This window comes from Cinclus cinclus, chromosome 13 (genome assembly GCF_963662255.1).
Source record: "Cinclus cinclus chromosome 13, bCinCin1.1, whole genome shotgun sequence".
NCBI classification, from domain to species: domain Eukaryota; kingdom Metazoa; phylum Chordata; class Aves; order Passeriformes; family Cinclidae; genus Cinclus; species Cinclus cinclus.
Window position 1 is genome coordinate 16,335,009 of NC_085058.1, and position 20,704 is coordinate 16,355,712.

The 20,704-nt window shown below is 41.2% G+C and overlaps 1 protein-coding gene across 1 annotated transcript in view; it reads left to right on the top strand.

The window, feature by feature from the left end:
* MCTP2 (multiple C2 and transmembrane domain containing 2) overlaps positions 1–20,704 on the top strand; it is a 98,963-nt gene that overhangs the window by 4,207 nt on the left and 74,052 nt on the right. The window contains exons 2-6 of the mRNA XM_062501150.1: positions 1,006–1,114; positions 12,038–12,180; positions 12,980–13,056; positions 14,179–14,290; positions 16,193–16,228. Of these exons, the coding sequence (XP_062357134.1) occupies positions 1,006–1,114; positions 12,038–12,180; positions 12,980–13,056; positions 14,179–14,290; positions 16,193–16,228 (477 nt within the window). The remainder of the gene's footprint in view (positions 1–1,005; positions 1,115–12,037; positions 12,181–12,979; positions 13,057–14,178; positions 14,291–16,192; positions 16,229–20,704) is intronic.

The window sequence follows — 20,704 nt, forward strand, 5'->3', positions numbered from 1 at the left end:
TTTTGCTTTTTTTTCTTTTTTTTTCATTTGTGGGGGTTTTGTGTGTTTATGGGTGGTTTTGTGGTTTTTTGTTGTTGTTTGGCTTTTTAGTAGTTCAAAGTGGTTGGTAATGTTTAGAGTAGACCCAAACATTCTGGATTTTTAAAAATCCTTATAATATCCATATTGTACTGATAACTGATGAAAGCATCAGTATAAATACTCAAATAACAGTGTAGGAACAAACTGGATTAAAATAAATACAGTGAATAACACAGCTGTAGGCTTTGGCAGACAGCAAAATCGGTTTTAGGGCAGTGTGAAAAGGCACTGGCAGTTCTGACGTGTTATTCTCATGTAAAACATGTTTGCCTTGTGGATGAACTTCTCTACCTCTGCCCTCTGATAACCTCTCAAGTGCTGTCCAGGGCTGTTTTCACCAAGTGTTCCAGCTGGAGGATGATGCTGAGGTGTGTAAACGTGGCAGCACCTCTGATGAGCAAAAATCCTCTTGAGTTTGCTTCTGCTAAACCTCACAACCAGCACTGCCTGCCACTGGCCTTCTCTCTTTTGGATCTGCACAAAGAAATGCTGTCCTATCCTCTCAGGAGCTGTGTGAAACGTGTTCTGCCTCCTGAAGTTGTCAGATGGATGCAAAGGACTTGATCTTTAGGGGTCTCCTCCAACTCGAGAGGTGCCATGAATGCACCAGAAACAGCTCGAAACAAAAAGTGCTGATAAGCTGATAGGATTTGGAAAACCTGTGCACGCATTCGTGGTTGTTATATCACCACTCATTGCCAGGCAAAGCCCTTGCTTTTTTGAACATACTTGGTGCTGACCCTTAGCTACTTGTGTAGTGAAGTAAAGTCTGGGAAAGAAGCATTTTTTTCCCCCTCTTTTTGCTTTCTGTGAAAGATTGCGCAAGGGAAGAGCAGAACTTTGTCTCCGCGGCACTGGGAGCACACCTGCCTCATTTAGGATCTGCTTCAGGAGGCGTGTGACTGATTCCTTTGTTGTCCTTAGGCTCTGGAGGAAGCGAACGACTGCCTGAGTGACCTGCCCAGCCCCTTTGCCTACCTGCTGACCATCCACCTGAAGGAGGGCCGCAACCTGGTGATCAGGGATCGCTGTGGTGAGCCCCACCTTTCCTCTGGCTTGCTGTAGGATTCACACAGCTCTCCTTTATCACCGATCTCAGTGTGGCAGCAAGCTGGCTGCTTCTCTGCAGTGCAGGGTCATGGACTTGTGTCTGTCCTGCAGGTCAGAGCGCTCAGTGCTTGGGTTTATCCCCCTGGATGTACAGGGGTGGGAGCTGCCCTGTACTTGCTGCTCCTCCTGCTGCCTGTGCAGCTGCAAAGCTCCTTCTTGGCTGCCCTTAGCACCTGTACCCATTCAGGGACTGCAAGAAATTCTATTTGAGCTTAAAAAAAAAAAACCCAAAAACAAAACAAGGAATAATTGGAGGTTTATTCAATGATGGAGCTGCTTTTAGGAGTGCTTTTGGGGTTATCTGCTAAGATGTTAATGAAACCACAGGAGAAGGGCTGTAAGCCAGCAGTCCTCTCTAACCTGGGATGTGAATGAACAATGAACAGCATGCCAAAATCCCAAAACCCACCCCCAGATGATGTATCAAATAAATTGTAAAGTATCTGGGGATTTCCTGGAAAAAATGTGTGAAAATGGCTGCCCTTAACCTGGCTTTTCTTCAGGCTGTTGAAGGAGGGAGTAAAAATGCTCATAAGCAGCCAGTCCCTTGCTGTGGAGGGAAGAGCTTTCCTCTCTGTGCAGCCTCAAGGACTCTGAGGTAGCAGCTGTGTCAGGACCTTCGATCTGAACCTGTCAGGGAGCTCTTCCATACATCCAGTCTTCATTTCATATTTTTTTCCCTGCATGTGGGAGCAGTTCTGGTAGTTTTGTCTTGCAAAATGTCTGAGCAGCTTCTTTTGAGGTGAAGCCATGGGGCTTATTAATTTGGTTTTAAACAAAAGCTTGCACAGCCTAAAGGCCTGTGAAGGTTTGCACCTGGAAGGACCTGTCTGATTTAGTTTCTCACACGAGGTGCTCCTTGGGATTTCTGTTATCTGGTATCTCAGTTAACTTTTTCCATGCTGTTTTTTCATGGCTTAACAAAACAGTAACTTTTGGTTGAGTGTACGCTTGTTTTTCCTAGCAGTATTTGGAAGGAGTGAACCAGTACTTAGATTAAGATCTTTACTGGTTCTACAGAAGCCTGTATTTCCTAACAGTGTAGCAGTTCATCTGATTTTACTAGCAGGCTGCACAAGCCAGGACACATCCAACTGCTCCTATGAAAAAGATGCTGGAAATGAGCAATTCCAGCAGAGTAATATTTCTAGAGAAGACAGAGCTTACTTTGCTCTAGGCTGTGTTTTGTTGTGTAAGAAAGCAAATGCTTGTCTTAGTGAAGCATTGAGCAGCATAGTGAAACAACATAAGGAAGGGAAGAAATCCCTTTTGATGAGTCTCTGTTGCTTTGTGGCAAATGACCTCTCATTTACTGAACTGAGTATCTGAGGGGATGCTTCCTTCAGTAAGGCTGCTGCTTTTTATTGCACAGGCAGCAGGAGGGGAGAAAACAGTGACTTAATGATTATTCATCAGTCACCACCATGCTGCAGTGGTGGCTCCTTCAGAACACAAAAAGCACACTGTGGATGCCCATCTTTACAGGCCTCTGCTGTCACTCTGGTTATGTGACATCTTTGTGCTGGGGCTTGACCTACAACCACTGGGCTTTCTCAACGTGCCTTTGAAAGTGGGAAGTTGTCAGCTCTGCTGATCTCTTCAGTGTGAGAAAGCCTCAGAGATAACCTGTGGGCTGGGAGTGTGTGACTTCCCTGCTCTCCCCCCCACCCTGGTGCTGGTTAGAGCTGCTGTGCTGGGGTGTATCAGTGTGCTCTGGATAATCTGAATTTAGCAACATATCCACCACAGACTGAGAGGAGAGTTTATGCCCCAGCTTCTTTAAACTAAATAGGGTTTAACATAAGTATTGTCATTTTCCTAAATTTTAATTTTCATTTATTATGCAATCAGCGATTTGTCTGGAAAAAAAACTTAAGGCAGTCATGAAACTCATCAGCTTACATTTTTCTGAGGGAGTTTCTTTATCTTCTTAAAGATAAATAAATGATATTTAAGTGTGGTGTCCTGTCTTCTAATGTTTGCATTTTCCCCCTTAATTTTATTTTGCAAGTTTAAATGGCTCAGGTTTCGGGGCTGCAGTGTGGGTGGGTGATGCCCTCTCCTGGCAGCTGAGTAAAGTATCTTGTGTTCATGTTCGGTCTGTTTCTGCCTCTGTTTTGTCCCAGTGTAAGAAGTATTTACCTGTGTGTACCTGTAAAAATAAATCTAAGGTGTGTGACCAAGGAGAAATATTTCTGACATTGGAAACAGCTGTTGCTAAAAAAAAAAAAAATCCTGGCACTACTCATCAAATTCACAGGTTTCTCCCTGAATTTACTCATGCTTAACAGTTATTAATTAGGAAATAATTATTCTTGGCTGACTAAAGGTGAACAGGAGTTCTGCTTAGAACTGCAGGCTGTAAGACCACCACGACTTCATTTTTTTTCCAATTTTCCCAGCATTTTTTTTTCTCACTCTTTGCCTCACTATGTATTGCTCTTTCCAGGATATGTTCCCTTTGGTGTGATAAAAATTCCTCCTTCACTTTACCAGATTTTTATTACATTATTTTCTTCTTCACAGTCTTAATCCTGTTAACATCTGCTCTTTCCCAGTTTTTCCTTCCCTTTTTACTTCTTGCATTGCTTTTTACCTGTCTCTTGTGTCTCCCCAGTCCCTGACTTTGTGCAGCTCCTCTCCTTGTACTGCTCTCTTTAGAGAGGGTGCATCAGCCCAGGAGACTGGTTCAGATGCACGTGCTTCCTCTAAATTGCACAACAATGCAAAAAAGAAAAATAAACTAGAGTTTCAGTGTTTCTTTCTCCTCTTTTATCTATTTTTTGAAGGGTAAGTGAAAGAAAAGGCATGTGTACAGCAGCACCCACTATATGTGCCCCAGCTAAGGAATCCAAGTGCTGCTAGAGCAGGATCTTGATTCTGGTGGAAAGTAGAGAAGCTCCAAAATCCCTGGTTTTTGGGTCAAAATCAGTGTCCTGTCTAGGGATGCAGGATGAGAGAGGTGTTACCTGTGGGTCATCACCTTGCTGGGAGTCTGATTTACTTGATTACAGTCTCAGCCAGTCACAAAATAGAAACTGCCTAAGGAGATGGTAAATTTGGCATATTACCTGTGTGTACCTTTGGGGCCAATATTAGTGCATGGGTCCTACATTCATAGTTCTTGTAGGGGACGAGCCAAACATTGAAGGTTATGGGTCTCTGTGTGTATATACACAACACCAGAAGTTTGATTTTTATGTATTTTTGTGGTATTATTGTTACTAGATGTGTTTCAGTGATGGCAAGGAGTTTGTGCCTGTGTAGTTTTAATACTGCAGGTAGTAAGAAAGCACATTTTTAAAATTAAAAATCTATGGAGCAAACAGCAGTATGGCAGAACAGACAGATGATTATTCTGTGTCTCATTTGGCATTAAAAAAATCACTGGTGCTCTAATTGTTGGCATCTTGTTGCACCCTTAATGATTTTATGGCCTTGGTCGTTTATGGCCTTGGTTTGTTTTGTTTATGGCCTTCACTTGTTTTGTGAAGCTCAGTTTCATGCTTTGAGATGGGGAAAGGCTGGAGCCCATTTCCACCTGCTAGTTCACCTTCCCAGGGCAGGGTGATGCCTTATGGTTGTTTGAGTCAACCTAAAGAAATCTCAAAGGTCATGCTTCCTTTTGGCCCTGGGATGCTCTGACTGTGCACGTGTCTCGTGGTCGAGTCGCCCTTACAGAGCAGTGAACAAAGTGATGCCAAAGCTGTAAGGAAGGGCTGCCTTCCTTCAGGGGGCAAACCCAGCTCTGCTGCTGTAAGAATAAATAGAAACTGGGTTTTGAGGGCCTGTGAGGGTGAGAAGCCTCTCCAATTTCCAAATCCTGTGCTTTTAAAGTTCATTTTTCATCTGTTAAAAAGTGTGGTTACAAGAAACACAGTTCTCAGATGCGATGTCAGCTGGTGAGTGGCTGTGGTTGGTGTTTTGTTTTCTTTCTTTTCCCCCTTGAATCACATTGTTCCAGCCTAAACTTCGTGTGTGTGTCTCTGTGCTTACCTGGTTTTGTGTTTTGTAGATCTCTTTTTCTGCCCCGTCCCTGTTTCTTCCTTTCAGGTCGCATTTGTTTCCTGTTGCTGCACTTCGGTTTTCCTGTGCTGTCTTTCCTCTCATTGCAGGGATCTTGGGGAGGTGCAGTGGGTGCATCCTGCTTTCCTTGTCCTCAGCACATCATCCTCTGCTCTCACATCTCACAGCCCCCACTGCCTGGGGGTGCTGGGGAGCTCCCTGTCAGCTGTACCAGAGATCAGCCTCCCAAGGACAAAATAAAAAGAAAGAAAAGTTGTAGGATAACATACACTTCAACTTTGAGCAGTAGTGAGCCTGCAGGAAGCCACCACTCATAGCTCTGGGCTATCCAGGAGTTAGACCTTGGTGATCCGGGTGGGTTTTGCCAGCTCAGGGTTATTTTATCATTCTGTGATTCACTGCCTGGGTCCGTGCTGATACCAGAGAGCCAGAGGAAGGGATGTGTGTGTGCTGTGCTGGGTATTTGTCAGCTTAGAGCAAGTAATTGTTTGGAAAGCAAATGCTCAGAGCAATTAGGCTGAATTGCTCTCTGCAAACACGCTGATTAATTTAGACTTTCTCTGTTTTCAGGGTATCTGCAATTAGATCATTAGGCCTTCAGATTTATTAATTATTGTGATGTATTAGGCAACTTTTCACACTTCTTTTTGAAAGGCGTAATCATGGCTAATTTACAACTGCTGAGAGTTTGAATAGTGCTGGGCACTCGTTGGGATGTGGCTCTGTGAACAAGGGCTTGTGCTGGGAGTGTCTGGGTGTGCCATGCCCAGTTTCTGGGACCTCAAAGTGTGTGCCTGAAACTTTGCCCTTGGGGACAGTGGTCCCTGTGAGCATCCTGCCTGCACTGGTGTGGGAAAGGAATGCACTGAGATAGGAACCTCAGAAACACAGGAGGAGTTCAAACAAAAAGCAATTTACATGTCTGGAGGACTTCAAACAAAAGCAATTTCTATCTCTTCCCATCCTTGTAATGTTAAATTAGGAAATGTAGGGATGATAGCGTAGGAAGAGAATATTTGGGTCCAGAGAACACCCTGTGACTCTTCTTGTGTCGGAACTGTAGTTTAGAAAACAGGTTTCTTAAACTGTTCCAGCTCCATCAGTTGTCAGAGCTGAGTCTTGTGGGGCACCTGCCTGCATTAACAGCTCACACTGAATCTTTCTGGGACTTGTAGGAAGATTTTTTTAAGGTGAAAACTCAGATTACACAAAACAATGCTGAGTTGGGGTTGTTTAGTATGCAGAAGAGAAAGCTCCAGGGAGATCTTGGAACCTCTGCTGCTGCCTAAAGCAGTGTTCAGTTGGACTAATTCTTACCAAACACAATTCTGTGCTTTCTGTCACATGTCCCCAATGTATGTCACATGGCATTTTGGTAGGTTTTTCTCAGTTTTTTTTTTTTTAATTTTATTTTTTTTTTGAGTTTCTGAAGTGTCTTGAATAGAAAGTGCTATATATGTGTCTTTCATTTGATTAATATTAAGGTCTGGCATTTTTCTCTTCCTTCACCCTCCCTTAAAGTGTGGGTTTGCACAGTTTCTTCACATGTCTCTGGTCTTTTTGGTTTATTGGGCTTTTTGTGGTGGATTTTTTTTTTTCTTTTTTCTTTTGGTCTGTGTGTATTTTTTTTTTTTTCTGGTTGGTTTTATTTTCCCCTGGAACCTGTTGAGACTGCTTGTTTCCAAGCAATGTTTCATTTCCATCTGGCCATGTAAAACTAGCTGGGCACAAAACTTTCCAAAATCACCTGAATTTCCTGCCAGCAGAAGACTTTTTTTTTTTTTTTTTTTTTTTCTGATTTCCCCTTTAAGCCTTGATCTCGGCTGTTTTGCTACAAGGATGTAGTGGTTTTCCACTTAAAAAGAAAAATGTGTGTTCTATTTTAGAATGCCTTTTACTCCTTGTCATAAATAACTCCAGTAATTCTAATTCTAGGAAGATTTTCAGATGCTTATTCTTTACATGCATATAAAATAAATCCTTAATTTCCTTCTTCAGATTAAAATTTAATTTTTTAACCAAAACTTAAGATGGTCTGGGTTATATTTTACACCGCTCTTTGATATTTTTCAAGATGTTAAGGCAATTTGGTGGTCATTTTTATTTATTTATTTCTGGAACGAGACTTGTTTCATATGCTACTTTTCCAGTAAGTTTGCTCCCATAAAACAGTGTGTGGCTTGAAATTATATTGGGTCTTCTGGGTTTGTTGGGTTATTTTTTCCCTCATTCTGAAGCAGTGGATGTGATCCATCGCTCGGTAGCTGCTAGAGGGCAGCAGTATCCATTTAAAAACACCTTTAACAGTTTAGTTTCTTGGGCTACTAAACCCTCTCCTGCTGCTTTTCAGCAACTTTTTGCTCACTGAAGCTTTCTCAGGTTTTAGGTGATGTCTGGGCTGCCTGCACTCATTGCTTTTTAGCGTTAGTGGAAGGAAATAGAAGTGAAATTGGTATTACGCAAAGGAATTCCAGGGAGCCTGACTGTCGACATGAATCGTCTTTCTCTCATGGGGAAAGAGGCCTAGCTGATGGAATGATTTTTCTTTTAAGAGGTCAGCCTTCCTTTTTACTCTTATTTGGTTTGCTTTAGGCTGAGAAGTAGATTATCTTGGGTTTTAATATATATTTTGTCCATTTTACTGTGTGAGAGCCTACTTGTTTCACTGCGCAATATACAAATTAACCTCAAAGCACCTTGCTTTTTCCCATCAGAGAGATATTTTTTGGGGGTAAAATTCTCAACTGGCTTTAACAAGAATCCATTTCCCTGTTGCTCCTGCTACAGCTGATGTGAGACCCTGCTTTCAGAAGAGCCTGCATGCACACGCTTAAAAGTTGTTGATTCAGTTGCCTTCACTAGGAAATGGATGCTAAAAAGCTTTTTTTTTTTTTTTTAATTGGTCTGGCTTCTTCAGAAAATTATCCATTTCTGTCACAGTTAAAAGAAGATTATAAACAAAAAATCCTTTTTTTAGACTGGTTCATCTCTAACATCACCAGGCTCTTTTCAAAAAAAGTTATGTTTTTCTGCCTAGATTGTAGATTGTCTCTTATAAATAGCTTTTAATAGACCCAGACGTCTTTCTGAGCTTGAATCCAGAAGGCTTCAAGCCCTGAATTCAAATGCAGGCAGTAATTTGCAGTCTGCGCTGTTCATCCCATCAGGAGAGGTTTGCCCACCTGGCTTATTTCTCATTTTCTGTCAACTATTTTGGTCACCTGAATGCAATCTGGGGTGTCTTAAAGGAAACACAACGAGCAGGGAGCTTCGTCAGCATCTTGGCATCTACCTGGGGCTGGCCCTGGGGGCTGTGGCGCCACGTCCACGCCTGATGTTTCTCCATCCCTGACATTTCTGCATCCCTGACTGTTTCTCCACCCAGCTTTACCCAGCGACCAGCAGCAACCCCCAGGTGCTCTGTGTCCCACTGCCCAGGTGACAATCCAGCTGCTGGCTGGCGCGAGGGTGCCGTCCCTCGTTTGCAGGACGCGGCAGCCGCGCTCCCGTGCCAAGCCCTGTCCCCCACCCTCCTAGTTGAGATGTCACCCCCGTGACAGCCTGACAGGCGAGCGCCACGGGACCCCCCAGCCCACCGCAATTATTTTCCCTCACAATTAACACCGGTGCTAACTTGACACCTTTCCCTTGTTTGGCTCTGGTAAGCCGCCGTCCCCCTCTGGCCGTTAATTCATGGCATTAATATTTTTGGTGGCGCGGGTGCCGCCGCTCACCCGTGAAGCTGCTGGAACATTATGGAGCTGTCAAGATAGCGAGGGATTACCCAGGTTGCCTTGCTGGAGTAAGTGACACCACTGAGGCCCCGCTTTGAGATGTTTATTTTGAGAGTAAGCTGACAAGCATGAAGGCCTGATCCCAGAGTGGCAATCTTATTTAATTAAGGGCCTCTTTTTATTATAGCTTCTCCCCCACACCTTTTTGTTTCTTAAGTGTACAATATATATTTTTATATATTCCATTTATATATATATATATTCCATTTATATATATATATATTCCATTTATATATATATATATTCCATTTATATATATATATTCCATTTATATATATATATTCCTTTTTATATATATATATTCCTTTTATATATATATATTCCTTTTTATATATATATATTCCTTTTTTTATATATATATTCCTTTTATATATATATTCATATTCCTTTTATATATATATTCATATTCCTTTTATATATGTATATTCCTTTTATATATATATCTTCCTTTTATATATATTCCTTTTATATATATTCCTTTTATATATACACATGTATATTTCTATATATAAATGCGTGCAAATATAAAGGAAGAGTTTATTAAAAATAAATACGTGAGAATGGTCGCTAAAGCCTGGCTTGCATGAGCAGTGCTGGGCAGCCCTTCCCTCCCCCCCCCCCCCCCCCTTTTATTTTCCTTTACTATATAACAACCTGGAAAGCTTTTCAGAGCAATAATGCATTTGGGAGGCTTACTTAGCTGTAGTCTTCCTGCTTCCCATCCTCAGAGAAAAGGCTTGGAGTTTTCTGCTTGTTGATATTGAACTTGCTGGCTGTTTGCTTTTATACTGTGTCTCCTATTTTTTTCTCCCTTTTCAGGTTTTTCCCCTTTTTCATGGGTTTTCTGTGCCAAAAGCAGATGAGTTATGGCCATAAACCACCTGCCTCCATCGTCTCTTCATGCTTTCATTTTATCACTTGCTTTCCTTGTCTTGGCCAGTTGCTATTTCATGCACAGAATAGGTTGTGGACATTATTATTATTATTTTTACTTTTAATTATGCAGCTTTGTCCAGCTTGACCTGTAAATAAAAGTCAGGGGATTTTTTGCCTTTTTTTTTGGTCTTTTGAAATCTTTTTGAAGTGAGACCAAAGCGCTCAGTGCTGTTATTTCTTAATTCTGCATTTTCTGAGGACTGCTACCCCCCACACTGTGGGGCTATGATCTGTCTGTGTGTTCCCACTCCTGGAAATTGTGCTGGTTTTAAGATGGATGCTTAGTGTAGTCATAGTTCTGAGAAATTTTTAAGGAAAGGTCTACTCCTAACCCACTGGGAGCAATGAGAAGCTGCCCTCCGACTTTCCTGGCTTTGGATCAGGCCCTTATTATTGTTCTCTCTTAGAGGAAAAGAAAAGGAAAATTCTATTTAAGAAGTCTGCGTTTTTATTTTTTTTTTAACAAAAAAAGAAAGGTTTTTTTCCAACAGTTATTATTCAGGAGAAAGATCAGATGCAGATAGTATTTGAAAGCCAACATACATTTTCTTTCTGTGAATGAAACACACTTTTTGTGCAGAATGGACCATGTTCTTCCCTTTGAAATTAAAGCAGAATAAAAACTTTCTATAATTCTTAGAAATAGGTCTGTCTTCCAGGAGCACAGTTCTTTACAGTGCTATATAATTCCAGATAGGTGCTTGCACATAATTGTTTTTTCTTGAGTTTAAATCTGTCTTCACATCACACTGATGAGAGCTTTGGGTGTTTTAATACAGATTTTTGACATCCTCACAGGTGCACCAAATCATAGGCAAGACTGAGTACTGCTCTTAGGCTGGGTTATCCTGGGCTGCTGTGTCAGGCCAGTGGGAACCAGGGAGGACAGGTTCAGATTTTTTCTGACTCTGAAGTCTGCTGTAGAAATCAGAAATTTTCATCCAGCAGCCCTTGCTGCAGGCTGGGGGGCAGCCAGGACCATACCCTTAGCTGTTACCCTTCTAATGAAATTGAACTGTTAGGAGGGAAGTTTAATTCCAACTATCACATACAATACAGAAAATACTGGATATGACATGTGAATGGCAGCTAGGCTCAGTTAATTGTAGATGCTGCTGCATCTCAGTTTGATTTTTCCCCTTTATTTGCAGCTTGTGAAGATTTTTTTTTTTTTGCAGAGTGTGTAGGAATAACTAAATGAACCATAATCTAGTTAAATCCTCCCTGTGCCTTGTTCCCCCTCGTACCTGGTGTCCTGCACGGTGGTTGGTGTTAGTGCAGATGCCAACAGTTTAATAACAATGATAAAAAGTTGATTCCCTCTTCTGTTTTCCTTTGACAGATGCAAGTCTTTCTATTGCTGCTGAGTGGCACGAGCCTCACGCTCTGTCCATGGACATCTGCTCCATAAAAACAGGGAACATTATTGCCCTGGCAAATCGCGCCACTCGGATTAAAAACGTGTTACCTGGACAGTGCTTGTTTTTCACAGAGTCTGTTTTCTGTGTGGTTTTTATCCTGAGCCGATGAATAACATTGTTATTTTTTCAATGAAACCTCAAATTGGGTTTTAAGTAAATTGGCCAAGTGACACCAGTGATGAAATCCTGATGGGTATTTTAGCTATTGTTACTGGTTTCCTTGGAGCTCCTATCCCAGTTACGATGCTTTGGAGTTTGGGTCCTTTGAATATATTCCTAGTCCCAGCATCACATTTTCTCTCTTCCACTGTGTCATTAGTTGGCCTGTAAATAGTCTTTCAATGCTGCTTCTGTTTGCTCTTTCACCAAATTAAAATTTTAACAGAGTTGTTAAACAACAATTAATGTTCTTCAAGGATAAAACAACAGATATCGAGCAAACAATGAAGATTTTTTTTTTTTTTGGAGCCTGCATTCAGAGTCTTTCTGGTTCTGTCTGTAGATTTCCTGTATGAATGAGCAATTTTTATATAGGTAATTAAGTATAAGCATGTATGTGTAAAACAGGTAATTACCATTAACTGTTTTTAATTATTTTATGAAAATACAATTTAAGGTTGTGGAGTTGCATATGGGCATGCTAATCTATTTTTAAATTAATTATCACAGGTACAAGTGACCCGTACGTGAAGTTTAAACTGAATGGCAAAACCCTCTACAAAAGTAAGGTAGTATACAAGAACCTCAACCCAGTTTGGGATGAAACTGTTGTGCTGCCCATACAGACCCTCGATCAAAAACTCTGGATTAAGGTAAGTTTTGGTCTCAGATTTTTGAAAGTCTGGCCAATATTTTTTTAAGCAATTATTTTCAACTTTAGAAACATATTGATTTTTATTCGCTGTAGCAGCATGGCATAAAGCACAATCGAGTTTAAGAGCTTCAGCAATTTCAAATTAAAATGCACATATGTCTTTCCCAGATTTTACTTGCATGTTTTGCTTTCCGTCTGCAAAAACCCAAGTTTGAAATGAAACTCCTTGACTGGATCTGTTTAAAGCCGTGGAGTTGAATTCTGCTCTCTCTTTCTCCTCATGCTTGTGCAAACTCAGGGAAACCAAGGGAGATTTCAGAAGCACGTTTTAGGAGTGTAATTTGGCTGGGCTGCACAGAATTATTACCTGGGATGCAGCCGTGACAAGTAGCAAAGATTTTTCTGGTTATGAGTAACGTTACAGTTACCAGAACCACAAGCTACCAGTTGTGAGCACTAATTGCTAAAACATCTGTAAGCAGAAGTACCTGATTTTTGTGCAGCATTTCATTATGCTGTCGTGTGGAGTATAAAGGAGCAGGCACAATCCATAGCAGCACACATGTCTTTGTTTACATAATATTAAGAAGATACATTCAAAATGCTGGTTAAATATTTAGCTAAAAATACAAATTAAAGCGGGGAGATGGAAAGTGATCCCTGAATTATATCTAAGCTTTGATCTTTCAAATACAAAATTGAACTGAAAGGGCTTAAAATATCTGTTCTTTCATCGCCTGGGATAAAACTGGCTTATGATGTGAAAATTGGAAATATTTGTCTTATTTTGCCACCAGGTGTACGATCGTGATTTAACCTCTTCAGACTTCATGGGTTCGGCATCTGTAGCGCTCACTGAACTTGAACTCAATAGGTAACAGTTAATTTAATTAAAGATTATTAATGCAGCTTAGCTGAGAAACAGAGGGAAGTAGTGAAATGCTTTTTTTATGGCTTGGAAATTTTCTATTAGTGAAAACTTGTTTTTAATGGAAGAGTGGGGATTTCAAGAGAAATCTCTTGATATAAATCTTCTGCGCACGCTTTTGCCCGGCGTTACGCACCGGATTCAAATCCAGCCTGGACGGAGCCCAGTTCTGTCACTGAGAATTTCTGTGTGCAGCATTTTTTAGGGAGAGCTACACCAGGACAATTTATGGAGGTGGAAGAAAGAAGAGGGGGAGAAGGTTTGGGACCTGTCCTCAGCCCCACGGGGTGCCTTTCTCTGGAGCTGAGGAGCGTTTTGTCCGGCTGCTGCCAGCGCCCCTTTTCCAGCCTCCCCCCGCATCCATCCCTGCTGCAGCAGCTGCATCTGGCCCTGATTTAGTGCCGAGGCAAGCCCTGTGCCTTTTGTCTGCTGCTGCTGCTTGGGCTCAGTGTGGAGCTCGAAGCCAGGAATTCAAGTTTTAGTTGTTTCTTTCATACTCCCTTGCTGTGCGATGACTTTTTTGGGGGCAAATGAGTTTTCCCTGTGCAGGGGGTGTTGTAGCTCCCATGGCTGTTGTGTGTGAATTTCTAGAAATGTTAATTTGTACATGAGATAGTGCCACCAGGTAAATACCAGCATTCCTGTTTTCAGCAAGGGAACAGAGTCATGGAGGGGGATTAAAAGCAGGCAGAATAAATGTCTCTGGAGTCAAATACAAACCATTAATGTTAGAAAATTCACTTGGATGAGTTTCCTGTCACTCTTCTCTGTGTAGTGGAGGTAGTAGTAACTTAATTCGGTGTGTACCTGCATATGGGGAGTTATGAGTAGTGAGCAGTGCTGTAGGCACACTGTGCTGCATTATTAAAGGAGGGGTGTATTTTGTCAGAACCAAGAAAGTACTCTCCAGGTTTCCCATTTTAACATTTAAACTCAATATTGGGAATTTCAGACAAGAAGCTGAAATTTGCACAGCTCAGCCTGACCTTTAATAATCAACTTGAGTTAACTGGAGTCAATAAATGCACAACTTCTTATTTATTTTTTTCTTTCTTTGTTGCCTTGTAGAACTACTGAACAGGTTTTAAAGCTGGAAGATCCCAACAGTTTAGAAGATGACATGGGAGTGATTGTATTAAACTTGAGTCTAGCAGTCAAGCAAGGAGACTTCAAGAGAAATGTAAGTGGCTTAGGAAATCAAATTTGTAGCTGGAATTTGTAGGGGGGAGAAAAGAAGAGCTGGCATAATCTGATTTACTGGGAAATGCCACCTTTATTTTCATCCTCTGAGACTCAGTATTGAAATCGAGATAGAGCATAACTTTAAAAAAAACCCCCAAACCTTGTATTTAGCTGGGTTAAAGTTGTTTAGACATTTGTAGCTGGATGTTTCTCTCTTGTCACTGTGATGTGTACTGTGGCAGTGCTCTCTGCGCTCTGGGCTTGTGTCCAGCACTGCAATGGGTAGGGTGAAAAAAAGCTGTATTTTGTTGTTGTTGTTTTTAAATAAATGAAAAAAACTTATCCACATGAAATCTAGAAAGTGAGCTTGGATGTTAAGACTTAAATTGCCCCAGTCCTGTGGAGCAGGCTGAGAGGAGGAGGTTGCTTGTAAAACCCTGATCTTCCCATTGACAGTTTCTTCACTGAGTTAATTAAACTTGGCTCCTGAGGCAGAAATGTGGTGATTAGTGATGCTAGAAAGCCAGAGAAGCTGGGCAGAGACTGGGAACGCCATAAATGAAGCTGATAGTTTTTTTAAAATTCAGGTCCTGCACGTGGATTTTTTTTTTCTATTATTAAAGTTTTTTCCTAGTGTTTTATACAGAGTGTACAGCACACAAATATTGGTGAACTAATCCTGCTTCTGGCTAGCAAGGGGTGGAGAATACCCAAGATCAGGCAGTTAACTTGGACTGTCTTAAAAACCAGACCTAGTTTTAAATATGTTATACATATTAAGAGAAAATATTTCTACAAGTTTTCTGCAGAGTCGAGTATGAAACTTGCTGTTTACAGCACATTATTGAATTATAGGTGTGGAATTCCAGCCTGAATGGGATTATTTATAGAAACATGAATGTTTCAAGGGGCTGGAAAGCAAAATGAGAAGCTAATGTGGGATGTCTTCTGTTCATATTTATTTTTCAAATAGATGCCTTTTTGAGAATTGTAAAGACTTTATTAATAACAAAGTTATGATAGAGTTATTTTTACCTCACTGTGTGATTATTTGAAAGCTTAATGGCAATATTTAAAATAATGGTATATTTATATGTCTATATTATGAGATGGATTTATTTGGAATGTGAACTCCTCTCTAACTTGTACCGGAAAGCATTGTGAGCATGTGTTACTGAATTGCAGGAAGGGGTGAAGCAAAAATGTAGAGTCACTTCAGCAAAAAAGTTTAGTCAAAAGAACCTCAGGAATTCTGGGATTTTTATTAAGGCCTAGGCTAAAGTGGACCTAGCCAGTGAAACAAAGCTTATTAGTTTAAATAGCAGCTTTTGGTGCTTTGGGTGCTTAGTTAACATTCAGAGTGCAGATGATAGAAGAGCTGGTGCACACTGTAATTTTTTTTAAAGACAATGTTTTAAGCCCTCATATTTCAAATGCAGATTGCTCAGCCATTTCCAAAGGAGTCAGAACAGTGAAATAGCTCTGTCCACATTAGCACTTAACAGCAAGATGATTTTTTCCCCCCTTTTTAAATTAGCTTACTGTAGAACCAGATGGCACCAAAAGTATAAGCCATGTTTCTTACTAATGGCTCTGGGTCCCTCCACTTTTTAGTCTCAATTACTTTTTTTTATTGCCTCTTTTTTTTTTTTTTTTTTTTTTTTTTTTTTTTTTGCTGCAATGCAGGTATTTTGAGTTTGTTGATTGTTAGGTTCCGTGAGGCAGGAAAGGTAGATGGAGATGAAGTTGTAGATTTAGCCCCCTATTTTGTAATAGGGTTTTCTAACTCATTTGACAAGCTGCTGTTTGAATTATTTTACTAAACACTTTCCCCATTTTACCTCTTACCTGTTTCCTTTCGCTGGATTCTCTTTGGTACAATAATGGGGCTCATGAGCAGAGATGGTCAAGTCGAAAGAAACGAACTTCATCCAAGGTAATCCTTTTTTTTTTTTTTTTTTTTTTTTTTCCACTTAAAGAAAATGAAGGTCCACTCCAAAAATCTGAGCTCTCCTCTGAAACAGGCTAAACAAAGGAAAACTCAGAAGTGTAGAGGCAGCCTCTCACAATATGATGGCTGTGGTAACCTTTGCTGTTTTGATTATTCTGTTCATCGTGATGGGAATTGCTTGTTTTCTAATTGTAGGTGCTCTGGTTGTGTCTAGTGGCAAGTGAATGTAAGGCCCCATTTACAAAGAACTGTAGAAAGAGAGGAAAACTTTCTGTACTAGGGAAAGGGGTGTAAATTCAACCAAAATGAAAGGAGGATTTGAGTTGTTTCAGAGCACCTGGATGTTGGTTGGTGCAGGAGCTGAACAAGGCTCTTCTGGATCCCGCTCTGTCTTTGGGGCTGCCTCTCACCATGGGTGGAATTTTGTAAGGCAGTATTTCTTCTGGTCACCCCTGTGGGTTTTGAAATTCCTTTTGTTCTTGGGATGGAGGCTGAGCAGGGAGTTTTCATTACCTCCATTGTAAGAGGATTTCCAAGATTTGTGTGTTGCCACATGTCTGTGTAACATGCTTCCCTTGGTCTCCTGTAGGATCCCTGCAGGCTTCCATTACTTTTATATTCCTGTATCATTTTTGCATTAGATTTTAACTTGTTCAGGAAACAGACTGTGGCTTTTTATGTGTTCTGTAAAGCTTTAATTTGCTATTGAGTAAATAACAATGATACAGACACTGCAAGCCCCAGTACTCAGCTTGAGAGCTGTACAGTCTCAGTCTCTGAAAAGCAGAATTTGGCTCTTAAGATGTGTGTTCTCATGATATTTTCCCTCTGTAACTATTGGTTTGTGCCTAAATAAATTGAATCATTAACCTCCTCTTGTTTTATTCATTACAACCGTGGTGTGCTGTGTAGAGGAGCCAACCATCTCAGGTATTGTGCCAGCAAGAATGTTTTTGTCAATAGAAGAAGTGTAAAGTACAGCTTTTGGAGCCCTGATTGCAGGGATATTACAGTGCTTGGAGCAGAGAGCTGCCAGGAATCCCTGAATGCCACATGATAGACAGTGATGGAATAACTGAAGAGCTCATCACTTGAGTTTTTACCTAGGACTCTGGAAATTACTGTGCCCTGGCTCAGTCAGTGTTGCTTGATCCCCATCTTTCTCACACAGCTGTCTCTGGGTGCTGGTTGGCTTTGGTATGTGGGAAAGGGAGTCACGTTTTTAAACTCAGGTTCTTTTTCTTCAGAATAGCCAAAATTCTTTCTTGGCTGCTGTCACTGGAAGTTGTGAGGTGTTTTTTTCTGTTTATTTAGGGATTTTTTTTGTTTGGTTTTCCTTTTTGTTTTTACACAATATCTCTTTACTTTGTATAATTTTTTTACATGCATACTTTTGGACCTTCTGCTGTCAGCCTCTCAGCTCTCAAGACTCTGTCTTGTGCCTTAACACCTTTCAAAATAAAATTAAGAGATGCTGAAGCATGGTGCTGATTTAGGAGACATAAAAGTATTGTTTAAAAGGAAAAAAGCTTCAACCCTGTGCTCTGTTCTGTTCCAGTCACTAGAGGGTAGGAGAGCTTCAGCTCTTCCTAGGGAAGACACAGTTCATGCTCTAGTGTGATCTCTAAAGAAAACCTCTGTGACCATCCAAAGGCAGTAAAAAATATTTCCCAGCATGCGCCTGAAAAAATCTGACAAAGCAGTATTTCCTGGTTTATTGATTCTGCTACTGCACTAAAACACTAGTACTGTACATCAATAACCATCTTTAGTTAGGAAACTCTGCTCTGTGGAAGCAGTACTAGCAGTTTGTGGCGGAACATAAAGCCTAGGAAGAAAAATTGTGTGCATGGGGAATATAGGTGTCTAGGGAAGGCACAAGAGGTTATGGAAGAATAGCCAGAGAGTATGATGGGGTAGAAAACAATGTTGCTGGACGAGATAAAGATACAGGAATAAGGAGGGCAGGGGAAACTGAGAGAGCCATGTAATGGATCCACAAGCTTGTCTGTGTTTTGGCTCCTGAGCTGACTCTGGTTGGGTTTTGCAGGAGGAAAACACAGTATGCTTTCCATTTGAGCAGCTGAGCTGAGACATCTAAATTTGCTCTCTCCAGGTTTAGGCAAATAAAAGTTTTCTATTTGAAATAGTTTTCCTGGGATTTTTTTTTATTTAATGTGCTGAACTGCAGTTGACCCCTATTGTAATATTTAGCTTTTCCTTTTCTATAAATACAGGGAAAATGACTTATTTTAAGGATGGACAAAATGAATATAACTTTCACAGCTGTTTTTTAATCTGTATTGCCTACATGAAAGAAATCTGATTATCCTCTAATTTGACCATTTTGTGTTGTCTTAATGCAGATTTGGCACATCAGTGTCCTAAATGAGTCTTTTCACATTAATCACGGGATTCTTGCTGACTTCCCAAATTTACCCCAAATGTTGATGGGCATGGATACCTGTTGCAGCTCCATGTCAGACTGGCAGCAGGGCTCATGTAGGCTGTTTTGTGCATACTGTACTCTCTTCATGTGTGTTCTCTGAGCTCCCTCGCTTTTTGAAGAGCTGCATTTCAGACAACAGCAACAGTGTTAGCACAAGATCTCCAGTCCAGCTCCAGTAGCCTCATGGTCATTACAGGGAGTAAGCAGAAAGAATTCCAGCAACTCAGTAAGGTCTTTTAAATCATTTTGGAGCAAGAGCTATTGAACTTAATGATTTAGGTATCTCTGGATTCTTACGCAGTATATATTTTTCACTGCTGCTGGAAGGGAATCGTTGCATATTTGGGTGGATTCCCAAGACATGGGCAGAACATTCAGATCCCTCATTTTTCATGGGAGCTGAGAACAGCATTGTCCTCAGTAGGAGCTGTTTTCAAGAGAGTGGCTTTCTTCTTTTCCTCGTGGAGGGTGGCATTGCAAAGGGAAGAGGATGCTATTAGGCAGCATTAATATATTCACTCATATCTGAGTATTGACAAGCTCTCCCCTCTGTTCTGCTTTCCTTTCTGGGTCACAGAGGGAGTTGGTAGCTCTCTGCTGGAGCCCAGCATGCTGATGCTCAATACCCTTGTTTGTCCTGGGTGGCTTGAGTCTCACCCTGAGTGCCCTGCATGCTATTTCCAGCATTTGTACAGCTGAATAACCTTTAAGTGTTGAACATCCAGGAGACAGATAAGCAGGTCTGCTTGGGGTGGATTGACCTGCAGCAGTTCAGTCCTGAAACAAAAGTGACAGAATTGCCACCTTGATAGCCTAAGCTGATTGAATAAATTGGCTGAAAGGCTGACCGGACCCAAGGGCTCCTCAAGCATCTCATCGCAAGGGAAAATCCCTCACTCTCCTTTCTTTCTTTTTTTTTTTTTTTTTTTTTAATTTTCCTGCGTGGGCTGTTAGGTTTCATTTCTGTCTGCCTCATTGTGTTTGGCTCTCTCCCCCAGTCCCCTGTGGGCAGCAGAGCTCTGTGGGGACTGGCTCACCACAGGGTCACGCCTCGTGGTGCCAATCTCGTGTTGGTTCACTTGCCTTTCCCGCTGCCCTCTCCTCTTTCCCAAGGGGAATCTGCCTCTGCAGGAATGGTTTCTCTGCCTAATGAGGAGAGGTCCTAAGAGTCCTCCTATTTGTGTGTTGTTGTTTTCTCAAATGGCAAATTACATGGCCCAGTTTTGACGTTGACCTCTTCACAGGGATTGCAGCAGGCTTTCTGTTGTCCTGTCTCATCCTTTTAAATGAAAGATGGGAGAGATGGGCTCACTTCACACTTGGCCACCTCGCCGTGTCATTTAAATGTACAATTTTTCTGCATCTCTTTATTGCTTCAAAAACAAGTTTGAACTTGGGGCATGTATGTGTGTGTCAGGAAAAGAGACATATCTGAAAGCAGCCCTGATGCACCAGAGGGGATTTGCTGGGTGCCTGTAGAGGGAGATTATAGACAAATGGAGTTATCAGGGAGACTGGAGCTCCTAAAGGATTTTGTGAAGCTGGGTCAATGAGCCCGTTCTTTCCCCTCCAAAGCTCCGTCATTCTTGTTCAGCTCCTGTACTTGGTTCTGTGAAGGCAGGGTATACCCCACCTGCTCCTTCTTCTTTTTTAAACCAGAACCAGAAAGTGATAAAAAAATTGAAGGTTGATGTGAGAAACTTTTATATTAATTTTGAAACCAGGAACAAGATTTTGAGAGTGGTGATGTGAACACTGATTTTTAATGTTTCTGTTCAGAGCTTTGGGATATTTTTTGGGCATATGTCCTTTTCTAAGCAGCTGGGACGAGAACCATCTTCTGGTCCTTTTGTGGCAGGGTTCTGCTGGATGACCAGGCCATACTTTTGCCTCAGAGATTACTCATTACTTATCTGATGAGTTACAGTCCCAAAATCTGCAGTGGATATGGGTTCTTAGACTTAAAAGAAACATCTAGTTTGTTTTAAGGAATAAGGATCTCTGGATATTTT